Source organism: Lepisma saccharinum, chromosome 10 (genome assembly GCF_977018435.1).
Source record: "Lepisma saccharinum chromosome 10, izLepSacc3.1, whole genome shotgun sequence".
NCBI lineage: Eukaryota > Metazoa > Arthropoda > Insecta > Zygentoma > Lepismatidae > Lepisma > Lepisma saccharinum.
Window position 1 is genome coordinate 71,816,572 of NC_139238.1, and position 20,105 is coordinate 71,836,676.

At 39.3% G+C, this 20,105-nt stretch overlaps 1 protein-coding gene across 1 annotated transcript; it reads right to left on the bottom strand.

Moving 5' to 3' along the window:
• On the bottom strand, positions 1-18,974 carry LOC145994146 (uncharacterized). Its single transcript, XM_083130236.1, has 3 exons — positions 18,855-18,974; positions 2,616-2,714; positions 1-155 (listed from the first exon to the last, which is right to left on the bottom strand). Exons 1-3 carry the CDS (start codon positions 18,940-18,942, stop codon positions 1-3), a joined length of 342 nt encoding a protein of 113 aa, XP_082986362.1. The 5' UTR covers positions 18,943-18,974.
• Between the last annotated feature and the right edge of the window lie 1,131 nt (positions 18,975-20,105).

Below are 20,105 nucleotides of genomic sequence, written 5' to 3' on the forward strand. Positions count from 1 at the left end.
TTACACGCATGAAAGAATTTCTATCTTCTTCATTCCTGTGATCACGAGATCTTTAAGAGTGGCATTAACGCTGACAGGACCACTCGAACTCTGAATTATGCTCAGTTCAGGAACTCTCAGAGGATCGTTCGGGACTAGACCAATTTTTGGATCACCTGAAAAGCAAAATAAAATACAGAAATAGTTTTGGATCATCCGAAAAGAATAAAGTAAAAATGTAAGAGTCACTGCAACAAAATTACGAACGAATAAAATTTATATTTCTTATACGTAGTGGTCTAGTTGGTAGAGCATCTCACTGCCACGCGGGAGACACTAGTTCGATCCCCTGGTCTAGTGATCTCGTCGTTAATTTGCCCACCTTCGTCGCATAATTCATAATAACTATTTTTCGTAAGGGGCAATGCCGAACATGACATGTCTCTTTTTCTTAGTTTATTGTGCAAAACAAATAGTTTTGGAGCATTGTTAACGAGTTGATTTTGAAGAGAAGGTATTAGAGTTTTCTTAGAATAATGCAATGTCTAAAATGTTTTCAAATTCAAATTATTCCATAATTCACCATCAAAGTTTAAGTCTTTGGTAATACCGTAGCATATCCGTTAGATTAAGAAATATTGACCCTGGCAGATCCTGTCAGCTCCTGCTCAGAAATGTGTAGGATAAGCCTTTCACAGGAAATGGTAAGAACACTGGCCTTTGGCAAGAGGTGACGAGAGGGCAAGCGAGGGTTTAAATAGGTGCGCATCAGAGCGACACGAGGTCTTTTTACTTGGAATCATCGGAGAAGCAGGTCTGTTTTCTAAACCGAACAGGGTAAGCTATTCTACACCCTTATCTGCCATTCGCATTGCTCAGTTCAGTATAAAACCTAATCATGAGTCTATTTTAATGATAAGTTAGATATTTGTACCTGGCCCGTTCAGGGCTGTCTGTCTCTACCATCAATAGTACTAATCGGGAGGGGCAAGCTACGATACCTCCCTTTCCCCTACTAAGAAATGTGTTGGATATGTAAATATTAGCATATTATTTATTTTAATCAAAATATGGCAATGTGAAAAATAACAATTTTCATTAAGCAAGCAGCTCACCAAGATAAATATACTGTATTAGCTCTACATGACACTAATTGTAATACAAAATGTGTCTTATTCATTGTTACCAAAACAATTTATTACGGAACTTTATATATCAAGTGCTGAAACATGAATCTCTTTCTGTTGTCCCTAAAATTGAATCCATGTATTTAAAATAATAATAAAAAAAAAGCACTGCGAGAGCTTCAGCTTGCATTCTCCATTGTTGACAAAAGTATCAGGGGTAACAAATGCATTGTCTGTTGTCAAGATTTAAAGTACAAAACGAAGAGAATACGGATGGACGGAAAACCTTTGTTGTTTACAACAATAGAGGGGGAAAATAATATATCGTCAAACGGGGTAACGTATACAGATTTTGGCATATTCTAATGTGCTCTGCAATATCCGTGGCGAGTGACAACACGAAAATTATACGCGAGGAACACTTTGGCCTTTACAAATGTACTGAAGGAATACCAAAGAAATTCCAAAATATTAGGAGGGGGGACAAATACGTCAGCATTTTCGTGACGAAGTTACCCCAGAAACTTCGTCATCTCTGCTTACGTTCCTAGCAGGTCAAAATTACCCCCCTGAAGAGGTAAGATCGTCACGCAAAATAGTATGAATTGCAAAATATATCCTCTTGTTAAAGTAGTGACATTTGTGTGTCTTTTATTCTTATTTTATTTTAATTTTTTATTGGTTTGAAACATTGAAATCTTACAACGTGTTTGAAAACAAAACAAGTTCAGCACGTGTATCATGAGGAAACAAAGAGCACGGTGTTTCGGTACAAAAACATAGACAATACAATCAGTCATCATCTTCACATGCCTCACACGTGTAATATTTGTCTTTGGATCTCTTGTTACACACACCACAAATACATTTCATACATGAAACGCACCGAAGCCAAGCAGGTCCCCTGTACGTGCTGTATTCACACTTGCATATCACGCAAAGATCTTTCAGTGGACGATTGCCCCGCGCGACCATTCGTGTTACCGGTATTTCCAATTTGCCATGGCTCAATACTGCAGCCAGGAACAATCTTTTTGCCTGTCCTCCTCCTCTGTGTCGTAGTAGTATTTGCATGGAGGTTGTGCAACACCTCTACAAGGCTACAATCCATCTCCTTGCACACAACACACTTCCTGACTTGATGTCCGCTCCACAACTGCACGTGTGTGGCTTCACACTCCCTTTGTTCCACCAGCATGTGACTCCTACCGACATCTATCGGTCTGATGACGACGTTACGCTCAAAGACGAAGTTACCCAGTTTGACGGTAGTAATAGTATGTGGAATTATGTTTGAAAATGTTTGAAGATATGAAAAATATATTTTTAAATAACTCAAATATGTGCCAAAAGCTTGATATATGAAAAAATTAGAAATAATAGTACATTTTTCCAACTTACATACCAGGAATCGCAAAGATAATACAAAATAACATTGATTTTATCATCATATGAAAATATGTATTTGCATATAAATGCGTTCCCCTCTTAATGAGAAACCACACTCACCGTTAGATGTACTCAACAGAAAATTCTGCGTAGAATCCCTAGAACACTCGTCAAACTCTTCCCTTGGTGCGTCCTTGTAGCATGTTTTCAAGTAGGTTGCTGGAAAAAGAGAATAAAAGACAGTTGATGAAGCCGAAGCGAAAGATAACAGCTACTATTTAGTTCAATTCCAGCAAAGCAGGCTTCGTTTTAAAATAACTCCATAAAATGGTATTATACGTGTGTAGTGTTCGAATAGAACAAAATTTGGAGGGAGGGAACAGCCAAAACGCCCGCCTTTTCTGAACGTTCGAAACACGAAGAAAGAACAGAATTCTACATGGTTTCTATACAGAGAATATATCAACCTAAACATGCATAATAAATAGAGTTACACTAATCATACATACATAATATTATACACGTAATTACCTAATTAATTAAAATATTAATAAAATATTTCAAGAAAAAAAGTGTTGCCCTGACCAAGGGCGCCGACTTGTCAAAATTATTGGGGGGGGGGCCTCTGATCACTGAAATAAATTAATGAATGACTCCCTCCCTCCCTTCTTTAAGTTTTGGCCTGTGTTCGGAATCTCGTAAAAGCCCATGAATTCCTCAGAACTATTAAAATTTTCATTTACAGTTCGAATGCAAAATGTCAATTGTTCACGGATGGATATGTCACAAGTTTCGTCAACCATAAAAGCAAAATATTCCCGACTTTTAATATCTGATACCACGGAGCGCAAAACAGATCTCCCTAATATATCAATGATCTCGTTCTCAATGTCATATGAGCCCGAACGTCCCATCCACTACCCTTGTTCATGCACATCTTATTTTGAAACTCTTTTTAGTAAAAATGTTAACAATACTCATAATTACATACTTAGTATATATTAATAAGTCATGTGTTTTGCTGTCTCTGATCAGTGCCCCCCCCCCCCCCCCGAAGTTGATGGTCTAGAACAATTCAAATGTGTATTTAAAGTTAAGTTCATGTGGCACAATCCAGAGTAAACTTTACAAGAGAAGCAAAATAATACATTAGATTCTCTTAAGCAAAATTATTTTGGGGGGGCCTCTGCCCCCACGCCGATAACATTGGGGGGGTGCTCGAGCCGCCCAAGCCCCATGGAGTCGGCGCCTATGGTCTTGACACGGGGGCAGGGTAACAAGAGAGAGAGAGAGAGAAAGAGAAAGAAGGATGAAAAGCTACACGAAGAGAAATATAAATCAAGAGAGGGGGAAAGAAAAACAAAGATAGATAAAAAGAGAGAAAGGAAAATAAAGAAACGAGAGAGAGAGAGAGAGATGAAAAGCTATAGAAAGACAAATATAAATCAAGAGAGAAAGATATGAAAAATAAAGAAAAGAGAGATAGAGAGAGATGGTTCTATAGAAATTGAAATAGGAATAAAGTGAGCGGAAAGACAAACAAAAAGAGAGGAAGAGACTTTCTTTCCGCCTGTTCGCCGCTCTTGTTTGCGCATGCGCAACGATTTGTTGCGCAGCGCCATCTAATAATCGTGTAATCATCGGAAATCGTGCCAACATACAAATTGCAACTTATTTCTTCACTCGCCTGACTTGAAAATTCTTAAGAGTGAATGAGTTGCTGTTCCAAGAATATCAAAATACTCGATACTCGTATTTTGGTCATTAAATACATTTTATGAAATTCAATCATTTGGCATTTCCTTGTAGAGTTTTTGAAAGCATTTTAAGTAAAATAGCATCATCAGTTTATGGGTCCCCAGAATTGCCTAAACGCAATTTTCCGAAATTTAAAAAAATGGAGGATTTTTTTTTTTCAAAATTTATGGATGTTCCCCAAGCTAGATATTTGGTGACTTTTCTCAGAAGGTACTAAGGAACGTATTAGATCAAAAATTTGCTTTAGAATAGTTTTTCAACGTAACGCTACATAGAGCTAGCTAATTCTTCCGTGACAAGCGTCAAATATAATAAAATATAGTTGTATGGGCAAGAGAGAGAAGGATTAATTTCACATTAATTCGCCATGTGAACATAGGAAAAAATCGCAATTCCTATTTGCACTTGATGACAAGGAGAAATTGCTTGTCCGTGACCCGTAATTCGTAAGTGTAAACAAGCATTTTTCCAGATTGTTTACTTGGCACCTCATGCTGATGAAGCACTCATTGTAACAGTTTTGTAAGCAAGTGACGTCAGCAGCCTTCAGAATTTTCTTTCTTTTTTTTAAAATAAGTACTGTTTCATATTTGGAGAACGGTAACTCAGTTACCAAGTTTGTTTCTTTCAAGCCAGTTTAAGCCACTTTACAATATGCTTTCACGTTTCTTCCCGAATTGAACCAGGCACCCCTTGATGACAAGGCGAGAGTGTTACAACTACGCAGACCGTACCGCTAGCCATTTCCAAAAGTAATAAGTTCTAGTTATGTTGAGAAATATATTTTTATATTATTGTCTACCTTCCTTTCCTTTATATTTTCTTATACAGGGGGTCTCACAAAACAGTAGCCCCGTTCTTTTAGGTATTTTTTTAGATATTATTTTTTCATTTCATTTTCAAGGTCAAATACATCAATTGCTGTAGATATGGATCTGTATATAACTCTGGAAAACATAATTCTAAGTAAATGTAATTTTTCTGGGTAAATTATATATTTATATGTCGATATTCACTTGGGTTACTTTTATGTGAGAAACCCTGTAGAATGGTGTAGCGTACATTTCTTTTCTAAATTATACTTGTTTAATTTTGTTTGCTTACGTATCCCAAAATATCTATTCAACTTCCAGCCGTGATTATAAAGTTACAAATGATAGCATAATCTATTTTGCGTCGCTTTTCAAAAACGTTAGGCTAATCGCGACAAAGAGAAAGATGAAGGAAATATTAAATGAAATGAGTGAACGGACACTCTCAAATGAACCCCGTTACTAAGGTAGGTTAGCATTTAGTGTCAGGATTAGAGGTGGCTAAATGTTTTAAAAAGCGAGGCCACACTTGAAACAATAGGTTGATACTCTGTGACTTGGTTGTTGATATGAAATGCGACGAAATAGTAAAGTATTTGCCTGTGGCGGCAATTAGGGGAGCGAGGGGGGCAGTTGCCCCACACTTTTCGCCACTTTTGCCCCCGAATTGTGCTAAATCTTATCTTCAAAGGGAAATATACTGTCTTTGTAAACCCCCCTCCCCAGTTTTGGCACATTGCCCCCCCTCGGTTTTGGAACCCAATCGCCGCCACTATTTGCATTATGTAAAGTGATGAAATGTTTATTTATAAAGTAGGGGGCAACTGCATTATTTGAAGAATGACGTTCTTTGCCCTATACTTTCAAAATAACCATTTCGTCACATGGATCATTTGAAGAATGACGTTCTATATTCTCGAAAGTATCTGTATTTCATTTTTATTTTGAAGAACTGCAATAACCATACTCTATACTTGAGCAGCATTGCATTGGGTGATATAATATCACGTCCCGGCTTCGATATCCGGTGGAGGCACATAGTGGTTCGCATAACATTTTAAACTGTAGGTCCGTCCAGTCCTGTGCAAAAAGTGGACTTAGAAAACAACTCAACTCATTGTTTTCCTTCAAGTTTCCTCTACCCTGATTGGAAGACAATTTTTAGGTTTATTGTAGAGGAGCTAAAACCGAGGGTTCTTTCACAAAGGCGAGAGCAACAAGTCGGGTTAACTCTGCAATCTTGCTCGTATGCAATACCAGGCGATGCTCCCGGCCTATCTGTCCGTTTAACGTCTGTCGAGTCACCAAGGATGGACATATCGAACATTTGTTAGGTGGGTTAAAAACTTGGATATTTACTCTTTTAACTGACATGCTGTCATCCCCGTGGTTGAGCTGGCGTCTGAGCAACCGACTTCCGAAATCCAGGAAGAAATTATTAAACACCCTGTAGGCTGACGATCCAAATCCGTATCTTGGTGATGTTCTTTGCGGTCGTGATCCCAAACCTATTTTTTTTATGGTGGTGCACGTGGACAAGCCAGAGCCATCCCATCTACCAATTACCAATTCGAAAATAGATTCGCCTTCTTTCCAAGGTAATTTCTCTGAGATTATACAGGCCTGGGCTTCTGTACGGTAGTAATTACAGTGCAAATTATATTTGCAAGATTTTCTACCTCAAATTTCAAGGATAGTAACTTTCCTTCTCTCAACAATGACCGATGGAAGTGTCCTTTCTCATAATTAAGGCAAGGTCAAGTTGCAAGAACAATCCATCAAGAAAACAGGAAAATTTCTTCTGACGTCAAGATGTGAATGAACGCTTCGTTCCGAAATATTCCGAAGAAGTGCTTGCCAAGGATGCTCGTTAGGTTAAAGGGTACACACCAGTGCATATAAAGGCGGGAAAAGCTCTACTTGTTCGAACAACAATGGCTTTATGTTGACCTGACACGTGTAGACCCAAGGTTAGTCTGTGACTTTGTTATAGGCTAATATGTAGTTTCGAAACGGGCAACGAATTACACAAAGTAATAACTCCACAGAAACGCATGGGGCAAGTCGCATGGTGGGCAAGTCGTGGGTGGTATTTTGCTCCTGTATACCCTGTCCCAGCTAACTATGGAGCAGGGCCGCGGATAGCGGAAGAGGAGGAGGAGGGAAATCGAGTGGTGAAAGCGCAGCGTTGCCAACCGTACGGTCCTGACCTTACATATACGGACGTACGGTCCAGACCTTAGTACGTACGCTAAATGCACGGCTTTTCAAAATTTGCGCTTACAGTTTTATCCGTAAATAAATTCTTAAACCAAGCGTACGGACCTGGAGACAAAAATACGGTCCGTTTGCCATGTGCGTACAATATTATCGGTTTCAAAAGTTTGCAACGCTGACAGAGTGATGCAGGAAAAGCGGGTAACTCCAGTCGCCCATTACGCAATTCCGTTTCTCTCACTGTTCATTGGTGGAGCCATCTCGCGTCACTACTTGCGCAGAGACTTGTTCTCGTTCGCCTGGTCTACAGTTAGCTGGTACGGAGTTTAGGGTTGGGGTGACCCGGATGTTACATCTAAAATTTTAAATGGTAAAGAGGGCATTTTTTAAAAGTCTCTTAGAACTTTTAGTGTATTTTGTTTTGAACTTTGTCCATCGCTTTTCTACTTCTTAGGATGATATGAAGGCCGAACTGATAAAATGAATGATGAAACTAAGAGATGGATACACTGACGATTGATAAATGATAGGACTCGAACCTGAAACCAGGGTTGTTAAAGGTCCAGGAACCCATAAATTCTAATGGGTTCTATTGGGTTCCGCTGCAGGACCGGAACCTTTTTTCTCGCACAATTTAAATTCGGTCCGAGTTGCATATTATTTCATTGAAGAATAGGTTCCTGGACCGTATTTAAATTGAGCCGGAAAGAAGGTTACTGGACCGAATTTAAATTCAGTATGGAAAAAGGTTCCTGGACCGTATTCACATTGAGTCGGAACATGGTTCCTGGACCGTATTTAAATTCAGCTGGAAAAAAAGGTTCCTGGACCGAATTGAAATATTTTAAAGATAAAAAGGTTCTTTACGGTCCAGAACCCATTTACGCTTGCTGATTAATCTCTCCTGGACCGGAATTGAATTTATTTAAAATTCCTGGACATTTAACAACCCTGGACAATGCACTCTGGGGTCTTGTGAAAGAAGAGGCGTGTAAACGCGGCAGCAAGCAGATGAAAACGCTGTTCCTAAGCGTTTCAGCGGATGAAAAATTGGACATGGAGGCGCATAAGGCTATGCTACGATCATGTGGAAACTCACACGGACGTTTCGAACCAATAGGAGGCAAGCTGCGTACATAACCACATAATTGAAAATCGGTATGAAGGGACTTTCCGGCTACTCTGTATAGAATATATAAAAAACGATGCTTTAAGATGGCTTAGTGGTAACGTCATCGGATTGTAATCAAAGGGTCACGGGTTCGATACCCAGTGGAGACACATTGCACAGTGGTTAGGATCTAAGTTTAAACTGTAGGTCCAATCTTGATTACTCTATCTGTGCATAAAGTGGATTTAAAACCAAGACTCAAAACTCAGTGGTTTCAGGCAGGGTTGTTAAAGGTCCAGGAGTTTTAAATAAATTCAATTCCGGTCCAGGAGAGAAAATCAGTAAGCGTAAATGGGTTCTGGACAGTAAAGAACCTTTTTAACTTTAAAGTATTTCAATTCGGTCCTGGAACCTTTTTTTCCGGCTCAAATTAAATTCGGTCCAGGAACCTTTTTTCAATGAAATAATACGCAACTTGGACCGAATTTAAATTGTGCGAGAAAAGAGGTTTCGGTCCTGTTGAGGAACCCAATAGAACCCAGAAGAATTTATAGGTTTCTGGACCCAGGCATTGTCTGCTGTGCTCATATCAGGGCTTCTTGCAGGCCAAGGCAATGCAGCCGGTGATCCTGCCGAACCACGTCCGATCCAGCGATTGGAGAAAATTTCGTCCAGGCGTCTGGGGATGATCAAAGTAAAATGCGCTTGTGCGTCGTCGTGTTGGAACCAAAAGATGTTGGCTATATCTTTGACGTGAACTGTGGAAGCATCACTCATTGTTAATTCTCAGATAACCGTGCTGATTAACAGAGCCATAGAACATAAAGGAGGACCAAGCAAGTGTTCCGCTGCCACCCCTGCTCAAACCATAACATGAAGAGGATTACGTTCGATTTCATCAAAAAAGTAAGGATTTTCTTCCGCACAGAAAGAGATATTCCGATTGCGTGAGCTGTGATAAATTTCGCACTCGTCGTTCATGATGTCCTCCATTGTTTTTCCAGTGAATCGACGTTAGTGGAAATGAAAAGTAACAAAGAAAAATTAAGAAAGACCGATAGTTCACAAAAGTTTTCCTTTCCGCGTTAAAATATATTCTCAACCGAACACATTATATTTTTTTATGCCCGTAAAACTGCAATCAGAAAATGTTAATTACTAGAAGAGTAGAAAGTGAATTTCCAGGTTAGAAGAAAACCTTCATTAGCTGAATAGTTCAAGTCAAAGATTACGTAGCCGAAGAGTAGACGACAGGTAAGAAAATGTGCTGGAAACGTTTTCACCCCTCCCCGCCCCTACTTACCGCCCCGTTTTAGAAAGGTTTGGTGAAACTGTGCTGTTGTTAAGTTTCTTTTGTAGTTGTATGGGAATTTTCTACAAATTTCTGGAATAAATATGAACAAGATCTTGCACCATAACTACAGAAATTGTTTCATTTCGGAATGTAGAATCAACTGAAATCATAAGAAGAACGCTGCTAAGCATTGAAAGCGATCGTGCTCGAAAACTGGACTTGGACGAAACTAGGACAAGAATTTGCTTCCATCAAAAACGCAGAGGACTGGCAATGGACGTTCAACAATATCGTAATTTTTGTAGTAACGGTGCATTTTCATTTGTAATTGTAACACAATTTTTTACCGTTTGTCGTCAAAACCTTTCGTACCAGTTTTCAAATAGATTCAAATTACATGTATGTGTTTTCATGTTTGTAAATACCTAATATAAATGCAGAAGTGAAAAGAAAGTTAAAAAAAAAAAATGCGTAGAAACGCGCAACTGTAAGTTGCTACTGGAACCCACACACAAGACACCAAACGCTTATCCACAGTGAAAGCAACTGTGTCCGCCATCACGACTAGCCCGGAATGTTCGCGTGTTTTGTCTGCCACCACGTGTACGTACGTTAGATCAGATTATAGCGGATGCACTGCTTATTATTGGTGATGAAAAGGGCATAGAATATTTCTGCAGTATATATAGACTACAAGAAATGTGGTATTTGTGGATCAAAAGAAACATTGCTGTTTCCCATGCATAAGTTGATCCAAATATACACTATGTCTTGCAGGAGGTCTTTGTACGTTTAAAAAAAATTGACGATTCAAACAAATCGTATACCAGTAACCATTTTCCACTCTCACTTTAAACTGTAGGTCCAGTACCGATTAGCCTTACTGTGCATAAAGTGGACTTAAAACACCAACTCAATCTATCAACCGACGAGCTCGGATTGCAAGGCAATGACGAGGTCGCGTTAGCACTACAGATGGTTTTGAATCATTGTTTAGTGTTTTCTGCAATCGTCACTCCTTTCTTGTTGAATTTATATTAAGATTGCTTCACTCTATCCGCCATGAAACTGAACAGTTTGTCGACAGCGATTTTTCCGGGGCTGTTCAGTACGTTGTTCACTCCCAACGATAAACAAGAATGATTGATTGATTGAATTGCTTTATTTTACTTAAGTTTTCTGCCACTTTTGGCCAACTCGCGAAAATATGAGTGATGAATTTGATGAATTTACACTCACAAAAAACACCCATGCACAGAGCGGGATTCGAACCCTGAATTCCTGGCGTTAGCTCGCTGTGCTAAGCACTCGGCAACGTTCGGCAAGCAAAGGACGGACAAACATTATCCAATAAGGACAAAGCTAACTGGTTTCACATATCTCACCAGGTCAGGTCAATTGCAATTGTACAAATTGTTCGAACGCACCCTATTTAAATGTATGCTATGGCGATTACGAGTATTGCCCATGGCTTCAATATAAAGAACATGGCCAGATAATTGAACCACACGATAACCAACACTCATTTCGAATTTCGTAACCACTACACCAACTGAACCATTGCTTGAGCATCAGGAAGCAAGCAGTGACAGTACGCAGGACATTTACGCATACAATTACCTTACTTCGGGAACAGAATTCCACATTGTTAGATCACAGCCCAACCGGTTCAAAACAAGAACAATACTGCACAACTATGCATTTCCTATGTACCAATTTATTTTAATTTTAACCTGCAATTTCGTGAAATTAATCACGATATGGCGAGCTTTCGTTTGAGGTCATTAGGGTGAACGGTCGTTTCGGAGGTAATGGTAACAGATTGCAAAACACTTGTCAAATCTCGCAGCCCCTTTGGCTGCACCTTACCGGCGTATGGATTTCCAAAGACCTATATTGGAGAAAGTGGCCGGAGAACTTACTCAGCCGGACATGTTATGCAATGTTCTTGTATGTGGAATTTTCGTGCCACGCAAGAGATGGAAATGTTATTAAGGTCGGTTGTGGAAAAAGGTCGAAACAAAATTGTTCGAAATTAATGTTCGTTGCGGACGTGGTGTTCATAAACAAAAGATTTGTGAAACGAAATAAGTCAGCTTTCACCAGCTTTTGAGTGGGTGCGTGCGGAGTGAGGTGATCAGTGTTTTGTGCTAATGACCTGCTTGACCCTTGAGGTCAACGTTGTTCACATCTCAACGCATCAAAATCTTGCACGCATGTCAAATAGGCTGTATTTTTGCCGCCATACGCTTGCATTTTGTGAGTTCCTTTACGCGTGTATGTAGCAATAGGTAAATAACATGACACGTCCTATCTCTCTTGTACAAGTGTTTATTGTTCTTTCCTAATTACCTTTCTCGTTGTACAAATCTTTATTGCTATTAATCTTAATCTCTGCTATTTCGTATGTGATTCTGTGGTATTTAATATTAAGACCTATCATTGATAATGTCAGGATAGTGACTGACCTGTATACACATATCTTGTAAGGGTTGTTGCCATGGGAATTACGATTGTGTTTTGTCTTTACTTTTAGTTCTGGCTTTGAGTTTTAAAGAGGAGTCAAGCTGTATTTTAAGAAGCTGTTATTTCTTTGACTGAAATAGATTTATGCACATATTTACTTTGCCAAGAAGTAAAATATACTTATTTTCTCTTAGTGAAAACTTGACTTTGATTTGTTTTGACCAACGAACGAACAGAGATATATTTATTACCCATACCCTGAGAGGCATCATGTGAATGCTGCGAGTCTTCATGTGATCATTTTTTCTTGTGTTTTGGTTAAATCATGTTCTTTTGACTAAAGGAACGTGTCGGACAATAGCATCCATACACCTCATTATATACATACAAACATACATATGTGTGTATGTTTGTGTGTGTGAATTTTTTAAAAATAAATCAGAGAGAGAGAGAGAGAGAGAAATATGGAAAGGAAAAAAGAGAGAAAGAAAATAAGACATAACAGATAAGTTCTACATAAATAGAGAAACAAATATATAAATAAACAAAGAATGAGACAATGAAAGAGAAGAAGGCAAAAGAAAAGGGGTAAGAAGAAGCTTGACCTTAGCAGCAATGACCACCTAAAATATTTCGCCCACCCTTGACCCTACTCAAAGAACTATTGCGAGTAGCGTAACTAACACGCCCGGCGCCCTCTCTCCCCCCTCAACTTTAAGTTGTGCGCCTCTACTGGTTTATTTTTAAATGTTTTCTTTCTAAAGTATTAATTCACGCATACATGTGTATCATTATATTAGGAATATACATGAAAATACATACATGTAATTTGAACCAAAGTAAAAACTGATATGAAAGGTTAGGACAACAGACAAACCGTAAACAATTATATACAGGGTGAGCATAAAGTCTTTCCCTGATTATGAATATTTATATCTCAACTTCCACGGTAGATAGGCAAATGAAACCTATGGCAATAAGTAGTGCAATACATCAAGTTTTTTTTTTCCATTTCTTTGTTTTGTCTGATTCTTATTCTGATCCCCATATCATAACCCCTCTTGACCTTTTTTTTATGGGGTTACGTTAAGGACACAGTGTTTAGTTTACCAGTTCCTGATATGCAAACTCTTCAGACATGAATACGGGATGCTATAGAGACGGTGACGGAAGAGATGTTGGCAAAGACATGGCGAGAAATTGAGTATCGCCTAGACGTTCTAAGGGCAACAAAGGGAGCACATGTCGAAGTGTACTGAAGTGTACTGGTAACAAAACATTATAATTTAAGCCACCATTTCCAACAAACATCATATCTGTATCTAGCATAGTTCTTTAGCAATAAAAGTTTGAAATCAGAGAAAGATTTTATGCTCACCCTGTATTATAATTATATATAAAAATATGTTGAATGCTTCACCATGACAATGCTCCAAGAATTTTTAGCTTGTAATCAAGGGGTCCCGGGTTCAATACCCGGTGGAGTCAGACTTAAGCTACATTCCCGAATAGCCTGTGCATAAAATGAATTTAAACTTGAATTTTCAACATTGTTTTAACATCTTTATCATTTTTCCAGGCACTACATGTCATACATGCATTCAAGTGAATATGGTACATTTCGTGTTCTTACAAATAAATAAACATTAGATGCCTAAAAAAGCTTATAAATATAGCACATAATCAGGCCTATAATTCCTGACTGGCTACTGCGTAACTTGGAAAATTTCTTGCCTTAACATTTAACAAAATTGAAAGTTACTGCATATTGCCCGGCGATTGGATTCCAAAACTAAAGGGGGGGGGGGAGGTGCCAAAGTATATTCAAGAAGGGCTCCTTTGCTCTCTCCAAATGGGCTTTAAAAAAACAACCCCCGCACTTGTGGGGGCATAAAAATATATGTTTGGTTGAAAATATATTTTGATTGAATGACTGAGTTGGTGTTTTAAGTCCACTTTATGCCATTTTGTTTATAAAGTGGACTTAAAAACAAACTTCTTCTTCTTCTTCTTCTTCTTATTATTATTATTATTATTATTATTATTATTATTATTATTATATGTGAAATACTTGGTTCGGACCCCTCCCGAAGCATGGTACCAGATACGTGCTTGTAGCTTACAAATTACATTTAATTAACTTCCGTGCATGAAAGCAGTCACTAAAAGCGACTGATCGTAGTAATTACGTCACAGCTGACAAGGAACAAGCATTAGCGATTAAATAAACTAAGTGAGTGCTCGTGTACTGGTCCCGGGCATTCATTCATAGGAAGGACGCCTGACCACGTTCTGGATTTTTTACGCTCCCAGCATCTTCGGAGTGTTATGCTCCCGATGTAGGTCACTGAACTGGACAACCAACATTCTCGTCGAAAGCGAGAGTGATGCAGCTGGAGGTCGCCGCTCGACGTACTGTACTGGTTAATGCGAGTCGCTGCGAGGCAGAGCCAGATTTATAAAGGGTGATTCATAAGTCTGATGAACATTTTAGAAATTTACTACAGATAAGTTGTACAAGTGACAGTGGTATTTCTGATGCCGACAAACTCTGCAAGATATTTGTTTTAGTTTCATTTTAAGTTAACTTTATGCACAAAAGGCTAATCGGGACTGGACCTACAGTTTAAACTGGAATCCGAACCACTATGTGGTTTATACAGAGTAATTCGTAAGTCTGTGGAACATTTTAGAAATTTAATACAGATCAACTGTACAAGAGATGTCGATAGAATGACAAACTCTCCAAGCTTTTTTAGTTTGAACTTGTTTTTTTAAGTCCACTTTATGCACAGAATGGCTGATCGGGACTGGTTGGTTTGTTGTTTCAAGTCCACTTTATGCACAGAAAGGCTAATCGGGACTGGACCTACAGTTTAAAGGGGGATCTGAACCACTATGTTCCTCTACTGGATATCGAACCCGGGACCCCCTGATCCCACGTTGCTAAATACAAAGGCATATATGGAGGGGGTGTTATTATTTGTGGAGACGCTGACCTCCGTGGCGGTGTGGTTAGCGCGTTAATACGCCAGGGGTCCAAGGTTCAAATCCAAGGCCTGGGAATGGGTGTTAGTATCCCTTCATCAATTTCATATCATCGTTCCTCTAATCGCGACGATTAGCCAGAAACTGGCGACGCTAAATAACAAATGTCAAATCAAAACAAATTATTTGTGAGGATGGTGTGATCAGCACCACGGTGCGGCCGCGTCCCACCTTCCAGGTACATATTCATTAGAACGCGATTGAATCCCAGATCCGAAAAATTCCCACTAAGGGAATCGAACCTTGGACTCCCCTCGTGAGAGTCTGACGCACTCCCGACTGAACCATCACGTCTCCTAAAAACATATAAGGAAGATAAAATTCCAAAAAATGATTTATAATACTTTAAGTTTCCGAATGATATTAAGTGCCAAGTAAAGTAAGGCTATTCTGGTACACTAAACGGCACCCTTAGTGCTTCAAGATTTTTCCGCGGCGCTCAAGTCAGAATGTAGGCCTATCTAACACTTGCAATGCTTAGTTAGTGTGGTTAATTTGCTTGCCTGAAGTTAAGAAATAAACACATATTTCAAATTCAGAAACATTTTACATGTAGAAAGTACTAAGTAAGCACCTATTTGGAACAATCATATCATTTCAGTGAAAATATTGGAACATTTCGCGGTGCCGCGGTGCACACTTTGGGATCCACTGCCCTAAGATAAAAAAGTCAAACTCTCGTAATATCATTCCAATCAAGACTGGGCATACAGTTTAACATAGGCTCGGAACTCCAGACAACGATCCTTGATAAGAAGGCGAGATTTGATGTCTGTGCCATCAAGGGATCGTGGGTTTCATACCCGGTGGACGCACATACCCCAGTGTTTGGTTCCTACATTAAACTGTAGGTCCAGTACCGATCAGCCTATCTTTCCGTAGAGGTAACGTTGCCGATTGTCATCAAGGTGTCTCGGGCAGGCCCGTATCCAGGATTTTTTTGAGGGGGCAGATCCGAAAATGTTGAACAAAGAGAAGATCCGAAATGCTGTTCGGTTGATTGCGTTAGATTATATTTTTATGTCGCCTTTCTGCCATTTTTGGCTAATCACGACGATGAGGAAGAGTGATGATATCATGAAATTGACGAAGAAACCTGAGAAAGGACACCCAGGTCCAAGCCGGGATTCTAACTCGGAACCACTGGCGTGCTGTGCTAACCATTCCGCCACAAAGGTCGGCGAAATACTGTAGATGTTACCATCCATGCGCTGGTAGTACTACAGCTTGAGATAAATGTGCAATTGTAGAGTTGCAGTATTATGTTCTAAATTAACGGAACAATTCAACTCACCGATAGACCCCCCCCCCCCTCATTCTTGACCCGACAATCAGCAACACAGTCGCTTACGAATAAAGACTGTTATACGTCACGCGGCGCACAGCTTTGTGGTTATTCAGGTATCTCAGAAGTGTTCTAGTAATACTCTTTTCCGCAAGTTTTTCTTGTATGTTCGCATTGCTTGCATTGTAGAATTATTTTCCTGTAGTTTACGGTAATTAAAAGCATAAGAAAACAGTTTTTCGTTGTGACGTTTCAGGAGAACATACGCTCTCTTCATTAGACATTTATTTTCATTTTGAGTAAAGATACAGTTATAACAATGGTTATCAATTTTATAACAACAAAAAGAATCCGTTGTATAATGGATGTTGTCAATGTTACATTGTTGTAATATAGCAACTAAACTGTGAAAAGAAGCAGTCTTTATTTCTATTTCAGATAAAAAAATTTGATCACATTATTTTTTATTTAAAATTATGAATCCCAAATATCATCAGGTAATTTAAATTAATCATTGTTCCCACAAAGTCTCTTGATGTTTTCTGGTGGCTTACTCCATTTGTGAAAAACAAAACTCCATACTGGATCTATGTTATCATTTTCATTATTTAATTTATTCCAGTGTTCTTCTGCAATGAACGAAGCTTCTGTAGCTTTCCTTTAAATTCACTGGTGTAGGTATTACGAGTTCTAATTTTCCACCAAAAAATTTGGCGCTATATTGTTTAACTTTAGTCAAAATGAAAATAAATGTCTGATGAAGGGAACGTGTGTTCTCCTGAAACGTCACAACGAAAAATTGTTTTCTTATGCTTGTAATAACCGTAAACTACAGCAAAATAATTCTTTTCCGCAAATTAACAATGTTTTCAAATGTATTTTATTTTTCTTATACCAGCACCAGCGAACAACCATAATCATTCTATGTTTATAAAGGGGTGACCTTCCATGTACAACACCCACTTGTCAACCTCACTTCCACGTAGTACACCCTGAACTGAAGTTTGCAGACTAACGAGGCTCTGGCGACTGGCCCTGTGGCCAGTATCATTATGTGTGTTGTCCTGTTTTTTTGTCGTTATGTGTGCTGAGTACTCCTTTACAGCCTCGGCTTTTAATGGAAGCCGGAATATTTTAATGTCGCGACATAACAATTATGTTGTTCAAAATAGCCTAAGTGCTGACGAACCGAAAATTGTATGATTATAAAGTAATATATTTATAAATGAAATGTTACGTGTTAGCAATTATTATTACAATACAGAACATGACTAAATGTGAGTTAACAAAAAGAAAAGAGATTTTCGCAACACGACTACAGTTCGAAAAAGTCAGGTCAGGATTGAAGACGAGTGGACTGTCTCGACTAAATCTGGACGTCTTGTAGACTTGCATCATTTGTTATAAAATTAAAATCTGTGGACCTGCTTGTTCTTGCAAGGGCCAAATATTTGCCTCTCTCCAAAACAAGCCTATTCATTTATGCAAGGACGACATCGAATTCATTGCAAAATCTGAAAAGTATTAGGATTGTATAGGTTCATATTATAATATTTCATAGTTCGAGAAGGGGCGTCCATGGCCCCCAAGGTCCCTCCTCTGGGTAGGGCCCTGGTATCGGGTTACATTCCCGTTGGAATCACATTCCGCAGTGGTTGGGATCTCATTTTAAACTCTATGCCTGGTCCCTGAGCGTGAAATGGACTTAAGTTATCATCCTTTGAAGGTGGCACTGTTTGTTACCAACACCATGAATGAATTATTTGGTTTATTTTACTTTGGATTTCTGCCACTTTTGGCTAATTTGCGAAGATGAGGATGAATGATGATAAGATGAAATAGATGATGAAATAGATGAAAGCAAATCACAAACACATGGGGACAGGACATACCACTAGTTCCATAGAGGATTATATTAGCTGTGAGTCCAAACGTCAGAGCCTCGGTAGCCTGCAAAATGCAGTCCATGGTGTTCTACATGGAAGTGGGGATGAATAATGATAATATGGATGAAGGGGCAGTCACAAGCATAGGGACGACTCAACACAAGCCCAGTAGAGGATTGTACTGGCCATGAGTCTAGACGCCAGGACCTCGCAAGTCTGCCAAATGCACTCCAGGGTGTAGGTGGAAGTGGCGATGAATGACGAGAAGAAGGGACAATTACAAATATGTATGGAACGTAGAGGATTATACTGCTTGTCAGTCTAGACGCCGGAGCCTCTATAGCCTGCAAGTCTAGGGTAACAATACTGTTACTTCAACTACCACCACAACTGAAGGTCATCTTCTAACAATGCGTCTAAGAGCAACAACGATAAGCATGCAACAAATCGAAAATAGCCTTAATGGTTTTTGAAGCACTTACGTTTTTCCGTAACATACGAGACGGCGCCTAAAGCGAACGCAGTCGTAAGAAGAATGGTACAAGCGACCAGCTCCGTCGAACTCCTCATGGTGAATGGTGAGATGGTTTGGCAACCAGCTATCGAAGGCAACTACTGAAATGATGTCACGGCACGGTCTTTATATACCAAGATTAAAACCGTGACCACAGCCTGCGACCACTCGGGAGTGGGAATTGTCAGCCCGTAATCGCATCAGCTGACGAGGCCTTGAAAATTCCCTGAGATGTGCTCCCGCCCTTGGCGTCAACACTCGACTCTCGCTTTCCGATGCTTCTTTGTTGATTCTTTTTTCCTGTCGTCAGGGAAAATAAACAAATAAATGTTTGTCTTCTCGTGTAACCTTCAACTTACTTACATCCGTCAAGTTGTTGGCTTCTGGTAAACCAGTTGCCGGTTGTGTGATGCTTGGACGATAACCGACATTATGCTTGAACCACACGAGGCTAGATCTCCTGCTTGGTTTTCCAGTTTGACTTGGACTTGTTGTGTGCCACTGGCTCAGCTACTAGTTTTTGCCTCACACTATACTTGTTACCGTATTTATCGGTATGCTGGTAAGATGGACGAGCGATTTGAAGAACTTTGTAGGAGAAGAGCTACTGCCAGTGGCGGCGATTGGGTTCCAAAAAACTGGGGGGGGCAAGGTACCAAAATTGGGGGCACGGACAGTTTACTTTCCCTTGGGTGCAGGGGCAAAAATGGCAAAAAGTAGGGGGCAACTGCCCCTCTCGACAACTTAATCGCCGCCACAGGCTGCGCTGTTATTACCAATTAAAATTAAGATAAATAATACAAAAGTACGGGCTAGAAATTGGCCGTAAGGAAAATATAGTAATCAATGTGTACAAACTTTTCTCGGGTATGTACTGTACTGTGTATTCATATACGAGATTCACAGGATTCATTCATTAAAAAAATATATTTAACTAAATATATCTACATTTAATACGCTTGTAATAAAAAGGATTTTCATTATCGGCTAATAACATTTGTCGTGTACAAATCTCATCGCTTTGGATAAATTCCTAAATATTAATAAACACGAATGTACTTACGTCATCTCCATTACTTTTCCTTTCATCGAGCAGCGAACAAAACAGCCAACACTCTGAAACCACAGACAAAAAACTTTCCCTTGCCAAACTCACAGATTATCTTCAAATGACCAACCTTTCGCTTTGATTGACTCTTCCACAGAATCTAGCAGAGAA